Source organism: Manacus vitellinus, unplaced genomic scaffold, assembly GCF_001715985.3.
Source record: "Manacus vitellinus isolate BGI_N305 unplaced genomic scaffold, ASM171598v3 scaffold_7_pilon, whole genome shotgun sequence".
Classification (NCBI taxonomy): domain Eukaryota; kingdom Metazoa; phylum Chordata; class Aves; order Passeriformes; family Pipridae; genus Manacus; species Manacus vitellinus.
The window spans coordinates 11,628,767-11,636,828 of record NW_021940813.1 but is presented as its reverse complement, the minus strand read 5'-3'; the positions used below and the strand labels follow the sequence as shown (position 1 = coordinate 11,636,828).

General features: G+C 36.1%; 1 protein-coding gene across 2 annotated transcripts in view; it reads right to left on the bottom strand.

The window, feature by feature from the left end:
- Positions 1-1,264: 1,264 nt before the first annotated feature.
- RPS6KA3 (ribosomal protein S6 kinase A3) overlaps positions 1,265-8,062 on the bottom strand; it is a 63,508-nt gene continuing 56,710 nt past the window's right edge. For both annotated transcript variants that reach the window (XM_018084143.1, XM_018084144.1), the window contains exons 19-21: positions 7,269-7,386; positions 6,346-6,486; positions 1,265-5,180 (exon numbers count right to left, since the gene is read on the bottom strand). In XM_018084143.1, the coding sequence (XP_017939632.1) occupies positions 5,058-5,180; positions 6,346-6,486; positions 7,269-7,386 (382 nt within the window). In that variant the 3' untranslated portion in view covers positions 1,265-5,057. The remainder of the gene's footprint in view (positions 5,181-6,345; positions 6,487-7,268; positions 7,387-8,062) is intronic.

The window sequence follows — 8,062 nt, the reverse complement described above, 5'->3', positions numbered from 1 at the left end:
GAAGTTGTGGATGCCCCATCCCTGGAGGTGTTCAAGGTCAGGCTGGATGGGGCTCTGAGCAACCTGGTCTAGGGGAAGGTGTCCCTGCCCATGGCAGGGAGATTGGAACTGGATGGTCTTTAAGGTCCCTTCCAACCCAAACCATTCTGTAAGTGAGCACGTATGAAGGTAAGGAAGGCTAAAGCAAGGAGAGATAATAACAGCAGGATATCTGTGTTGTATCAGCCCCCCTTTCTTCCTTTGCAGAGCTTCTGGAGGCTGACAGATCATCCAATTTACTTGTAAATTAATTTAAAGACGCTTTTAGGCAGTGGGGCAAAGCCTTGTGTGAGCAAAGGGCAGCAGCGATGCACACCTTGGATCCCATGTGTGATTTTCACCTCTCCTCGCTTTCTGTTGTACCAGTCACCAAACCCCTCTGCATATCCTTTGACATCTTCCTTTTGGTACCTACTGAAGGCGGCCTCTGGTTACATTCCTCATAAACTCTCTATCAAAAGTACTGTAATTTTACGTAAACTATGCAAACTTCTCAAAATTTTCCACATTCTTCACATTGCAAGGCTAAAACAAATTACAGCTGTAAGTAAGCTTCCAAGTTGTGTGAACTGCTAAAATACGGGCCTGTTGTTTATGGAGTGCTTCTGCATATAATTTCACTTTTCAAATATTTAAAAGGTTTGTTAACTATTAAATATGCCTTTATTTTCAATGTCCAGAGCAATGCAGGCATAGCAGGTATTATTTACCGGCCTCTCTTTAAGTGCTACTTTAGAGTGGACTGGGATCTTTACAAGGTATTAAAATACAATATCCTTGCACTTCGGTCTTGTTGTATCATATATCAGGTCTATAAGCATCTGCTGAATGTGTATTTTTCCTTTGGCTCCCTATTTACCTGACTCAACATGCAGTCACACTGCAACATTATAACTCACAAACACTTATTAAAAAGCCTTTCTGGTTGGCAATGCACACTGTGCGTGCTGTAAAGGTAGAGTTCAGTGTTAGTGATGAACAAATGACGACTTTTATAACTAGGCAGGACAAATGATTAAACAAAACAGCATTTTAAGATGTTTGAAAGTTTATTCATAGTAGAAATTTCAATTTCTTTTGAAGACTACAAAACCTGCCATTAGACAGGAGAACAAGCAATGATAACTTTCCAGAACTGTTTCTAGTTACATCTGGAACAGTTTTAATTACACATTAATAACATGATTGGAACATTTTCTATATCAGACTCTGAATAAAACAATCATTTAAAGTATTCAGTACATTTTTTTTATTTTTTAAAACTAGCATTTCAGTTCTATGACAGCAGTGCCAAGCATCTAACAGATGCTATTGTAATGGTCTAGAATAAGGTACAATACCACTGATTTCCTGGAACAGTACCTTAGACTCACTTACATGCCATGCTGAGAAAACTAGTATAAAGTATGATTGTATAGAATCGTAGAAAAATATTTTATCTGTGATTTTGTAATTTTTTAAAAACAGTTTAAGTAGACTCCCCCCCAAACTAGGTTGCAAAATAATTACATCCCTCATAAGTACACCTTCCCTTTGATTAGGTCAAGAGTATCAGATAAAGCTAATCATTTACATCATTTTCATAAGTGAAAATTCATCTATTAACCATTGCTGCTTACTAAGGGCCAGCACACTTCGAATCCTTTCCTTCCAATAATAGAAAAGCACAGCTTTAGTTGGTACACCACATTTACAAAAGCAAAAGACACACAAAAAAAAATCCCAGACACGTAAATGTATTTTCTTATGGCCTTGTCTCTTTAGAAAAAAGTTTTAAATACTTCCTTGAAAAACTCCTTATAAGTTTCATTCAATGTTATAGTGATTATGAATACAGAACACTGCCCTTACTGGATATAGATGGCATTTAATGTGTATTGCAACTATACTCTTCCCTCCATTTGCTCATGCTCTCAAGCACAGTAAATTATAATTTCACACTTAAAAGAAATTAAAAAACCCCATGGCTGACATCCAGAAATTCACCTGTATCTGCAGTTCTCCTTTTTTTGTCCTCTATGACTCTGCACCCTTGAGTCACTTGCTACACCTTGCAGACCAAGCAGCAGCCCAGCAATGAATGTACACAGTGTATCATACACTCACATTCTAATAGAAAGGTGCTGGGACTCAAAGAACCATTATCTGGATTTCTCTATAGGTTCTAACAGCTGCAGCTAAAAAACCATAAAAATCAATGTGAAAGTTGTGAACATGGAACCAGGACATAAGGTACATAAAACAATGTCTAGCCTGTAAAATAGGCAGACCCTTTACACCTTGGTTTAGAAAGCAACTTAAAAATATCTAGACTTGAATACAGTCAAATTAGGGTGTGCTAAACCCCAATTGTTTTGCTACAATTTAAAATGTTCATTCTCTGCTGCTCTATACATGACATAATAGCAACATCTGCCAAGTCTAGACTAAATTAACAGCTCACTTGAGAATGGAAATACATAAAATGTAGGAGTTAACTTTGCTTCACTGTTTGGCTAATCATCAGTGAGCTTGAGGACAACAAAATACGGCTACAATAAAACTACTGGAAGTACTTTTAAATTATTTTAACATGGATATTGCCAATAGTGAGGCAGCTTAACACTTCCTCTTTTTGGTCTGTTGTTTGCCAGGTATCTATAGATACACACTGAACAGAGGAGAAACTCCCTCCTGAACTGTTCTTATTGACACACTGGCACGTATTGACATCCCTTTATTTCAACAGTATCAGTTTTAAATCCTGTTTGTTGACTAGATATGTCAGTCTTCTGATTAACACCCTTTAAAAGCCACCAGAAAGTACAGTTTCCAGGCTTTGAGAAGCCCAACTTAAAATTGCTCACAGAGCTGAAAATACATTTTCTGAAAGGTAAGGTTTTACTAAATTCCCCTGGAACTGCTGACACTGTCAAAAAAAAATAAAATGGTCTTTTTCTGCCTCTAGTTAGAGATGTCTCTTGAAGAAAGGGTAGATGCACCTGTACAAAGCAAATGTCAATGCTAGAGCACCAAGTAAGGGAAAAATACAAATTGCTTGGAAGAGCTGTGTATTCAAATTTCTGAGAGCTATGCTAATTTAAGAGTCCTTGTTTATAAAACCAATTCCTTCCAAATTATATAATGGATTAAATATTTAGCAGATTTTTAAGGGCAATAATGGGATAGTTTTCAAGTTTAACAAAGCAAGGTTCCCCTAGGAGCTCAGAAATTCTGGCAGAAGAAACACTCCCATTCATTTAGAGCAAATCTGTGGTGTCATAAAGATTATCCTCCCTTTCAACAAACCTCTGATGATTTCAGGGAAACAAGCCAATTAATCATCATAAAAGAAATTTAATACAACTAAACCAAGGAAATACCTTCTTATGCAAAACACAAAATTGCACCTTTTAGTTTTTAAATTGCATTGTTCATGTAAGATGTTCACCCAGATCCATATTTTATTAAAGCTGAATTCCCAAAAGCTGTTTTCATATCTGAAAGGAGTTAATGCAGCATGTAATTTTGGTGGAGTGGAACACTCACTGAATTCAAACACATTCCAGTGCTCCTTCTCATGTGGGCAATTTGATCTTTCAAGACCAGCCATCGAGATGCGCCTTTAATTACTTTAGACACCAAGAGGCCAAGGGTATTAAAAGTTTATATTGGTATTTAAAGTGAGTCTTTCATCCTCATTACAAACTTGCTTCCATCTGCAAACAAGTGAGAATGTTCACTCTGAACAGCTTTATCTTACCTGACTGGGACAATACTGTTTTCATGCTAAATTAGAATTACCCTTTTCTGACCCAACAGATCTGTATGACTCGCCTCTCATTTTGCTTTTAATGTCAATTAAAATCAGCAGAAAAAAACCTGACAGAACATTAGATCCATCAGTTTTGCAACTGCAGTGAGTGCAGTTTAAAACTACTTTTTACAGGCTTCCGCTTATTAGCGGACAATGTTTTGCTTTATCTTCAATGTTGTCTTTCTTCTATAATGCCAACATTCAATCACTGAACAAATCCTTTGCAGCTTAAACAAAAGTCATAGAATAGAGATAAAATATTAACGATGGATTATAAGAATAAACGATATAGAAATGTCCTCTATCAGAAAGTATTTAGCAGTGATTCCTGAGTCCAGAGATTAGACAGGAGAGACTAAAAGGGAGGGGAAGGGGAACAAAAGACAGAGCAAGTTATCTTTTCTCTGGGTTATATTACCTATTGTATATATATAGTATGGTGAGAAATCCACTGTCTGAATTTTGAGTACTATAAACAGTATCCTGATATTCATAACATGACGTGGTGTCAAAAACACAAAAATGCAGAAAAGACATAGGTGAGGAGAACTACTTATTCATAGTATTACATTCAATAGCTGTTTAACAGTCAGGCTTCTTTTAGAGCTGTCCAACAATACTGATTAATCCAGGTGAACTGTTTAATCAGACTTAATTGTCAAAATGATTAATAATATCTATCTAAGTAAAACAAGGCATGTATACATTAAAGAAAACAGCACAGAAATGTACTGCTTGTGAACTGTTTACAAAAACATACAAAATGTTGGATGGCACAAAGTATATAGTGCTAATATAAACAGATTGTTTAAGCTAAGTGCTTAACATAAACTGTCCATTTCTACCTGTAACAAAGAATATTTTAGGGGACAAAAAAAATATTCCTTATAAAAATAATGCTATGTGGTGCAGAGTGCTTTATTCAGTGTATTTTTGACAGAGGTGGCATTTGTAATTCTTCTGGTTTATTCAGTCGCGAACATGATCATTGTCATTGGTTCCACTTGTCGCTCCGTTTGCGGCTCCAGTGAGATCAGGAACTTGCCATCGACAGTTTAAAGCGAGAGTAGATGAAAGCAGTAGCAGCAGCAGGAGCAGCAGCATTATAGGTACCAGCTGGGTCAGAGTGTGCTTGCAGGTATCTGTCAGATATGTGCTACCTGTCGCCATGATTTGTGCTATCATCTTATGCCACGGTACCAAGTGTCTGGTTGAGGTCATTTCACAGGGCTGTTGAGGTAATTTTTTTTATACCTCTCCTCTGAGCAAGAGTAGAACGGCCAACTGGCTCCAAAACTGGTGACTGATTACGATTCAAAGCAGAGTAAGTTGCTGCCATTGCACCCTGTTGGGTAGAGGGGAAAAACCAGTAAGAGTATGTTGTGACTGATGCACACACCATAGACACACAGTGCTCAATGCCAGAGACTCTGAACATTCAAGTTTTAACTTCCAGTCTATTTTCATCTACAAAACAGAAACATACTGCTGCTTTACTCCAGTACCAGCAGTGTTAGGAGTGAGTGGTTTTTTAGGGTAATGAATGATTTTACATTGCTTAAAATGTCAAAACCAGAAGGTATAAGCTAGATTGCTAAATTAAGTTCTCTTTCTCTGCTGTGTGAGATATTTGGGAAATGAAATCCCATTAGTAGGCTGTTTCTGCTTATCACTTACATAACCATTTCAGTTTCCATCAAAATACATAAAATCACAAACATTAATCAGAACATGAAGATTTATTTAAAAAAAAAGTTAGAAAGTTGCAAGCCATGGGAGCAGAACATCCCCCACGTTCCACTTGTGGTTTTCGATGCTAGAAATTTCTAATAGCTGACTCAGAGACAGTGTTAATTATATTCCTCAGATCCCTTTTATGTTGCACAGGAGATTCTTGAATGTAGGACTGCAAACAGGGTGGAATACAGAGAAGGAGAATTCAATTATTTTTGATTTTCCTCTGCTTGTTCAAAGTGAAAAAATTTCAGGGTCAAAACCAGATCTTGTTTCAGACAGATTGCAGAATAGTATGATACCACTGTAATTAACACTGCCCTTTTGACTTCTCTTTAGCTTTTACTGTGAACACAAAGTATATTGTTTTGTTTTAGTTACTGACAATTAACGCTTCTCTGAAACTGTAAAATTAGCTAAACTATTTTTCAGCTCCCTTATACTCACCTGACAACATTTTTGACCATCAGATGAATGATTTCTTTATGCTTGTTTCCTAACAGTTAAGCCTTCCAGTATAAGTAAGTCCAATAGATTTCAAACACAAGAAAATTAAAGTCTTTTTAAAATATTTTAGATTTACCCCCGTAAGTAGTTTCTCATTAAATCCTATTACATATTACAAGTTCATTTTAGGGCTTAGTGCAACAGTCAGTCACAACAACTTCTAAAGAGTATTTAGAGGAAACACATGCTACCCTATCTTTAAAATCAAAACCACCCCCTTTTGTTTACACTATTTTTGGCTAAACAACAAGCTGAAAATATCTACTTACCTTCACTAAATGGGGAGCATCCTGCCTGTTCAGCTGGTATTGAGGCAACTGGTCACAGTGAACTATCCAGGGATGACTAAGAACTTGGGCTGCAGTCAATCTTTGATGAGGGTCAACATGAAGCATTTTTGAAACAAGGTCCTGTTTCAAAATATACATTCAAAATAATATATAAAGGGTCGATGCAAATAACAGTAAAACTTCAGCTTTAAAACAGATTAGAGTTCCAAACTGAAGATTTCAGAAGTATAAAAATATGCTCATAATGTCAGTTTAAAACAAATGAAAAATCACCCTGCAATGCTTAACAGTATATCTTTTAATTATGTGACTTAATGGAAACTTGGTAACACAAAATGAAGGTATCCAATTAAATAAGGAAAACTTTAGCACTTTAAGCATCTACATAGAAGGGGCATAAAGGATATTGCACACTGAAGTTCATTTAGAGTTTATTTGGTGTATTTGATGTACTTCTCAAAAAAGTTGTCCGATATTTTTAGTTTGTACAAATGCAGTAAAAAGAAAGTATAACACTTCAGTGGTTTTCATTATCATGATTTAGATTGTCTGTATGCTTTTTTAATGTCATGCTTCCACATGAAGCTTTAATAGTCCATTTCTCACCACGGATAACTGTGCATGGGTGTGAATACTGATAAAATACACTGTATTTCTAAGGTCAGCTGTTAACTACTGCAGTGTAAGGCACAGCTGTTTTTTCCTCCTACATATGCAAGTGACGGTTGAAACATGAAAGGATCAAAAACAGGAGACAAAATTCCAGCCACATAAGGGATGAGATCAGTATTTTAAAATAACAAATGGGAGAAACCAAATCATATATAAAATATACATTATGAGGAACATGTTACGTTGCTATCCATTCCTGATCCCCCAAAGGACAAAGGAAATATACTTGCCTTAGCTGTGTCTGAAACAGTATTCCAATAACCACCACTGAGAGAGAACTTTCCACTACCTATTCGGGCCAAAATCTCCTCTGGGGTGTCATCAGGACCATTTGCAAAAGGAGTGTAGCTATTTAACCAAACAATTTCAATGTTAATAAACTTCCATAACCCGGACCTCAATAGGTATTATAAATCTGATTGTAAGATTCAGTGAGTTCAGCATAATTACAGGCAACAGACAGTCAAACAGTTGTAAAAAGAAATTATTCTTAACACATTAAAATACATGGCACTGACTACAGATCTGTTCTTACTGCATGTATTCTCTGTTGGGTCTGAAAAGCAGATTTTTCCACCAAAGTGGCAACCTTAATAAGCCAGCATAAAAAGATAAATCTAGTTGCTATTGCATCTGCCAAATATCTTTTGAACCTGTGGTACTATATTTTAATTTATTATTCATCATCTTTTCTACAATTCATTTCCATTGCATATAAAATGCTTTTCTATCACACATTATATCCTAACTGCATCACTTCAAACTATTCAGTGGTTCAATTTTGCACACAATCAGGCTTTAATGCATTTCAATTTTATTTGCAACATATATTTTTTTCAACATATATGCTGCTTAATCTTCTAATTTTCACGAGACAATAGGATCTTGGTCCTAAATCACCTTTAAGCAGAAATTAAACACCTAAAATGGAGGAGATGTTAGAAGCAAAGAATTTTTCACATCAGTCCCTCCAAATCTGGATTCTACTAAAGGCAAAGCATATTCTCAACCCCAAAGTGGAGAT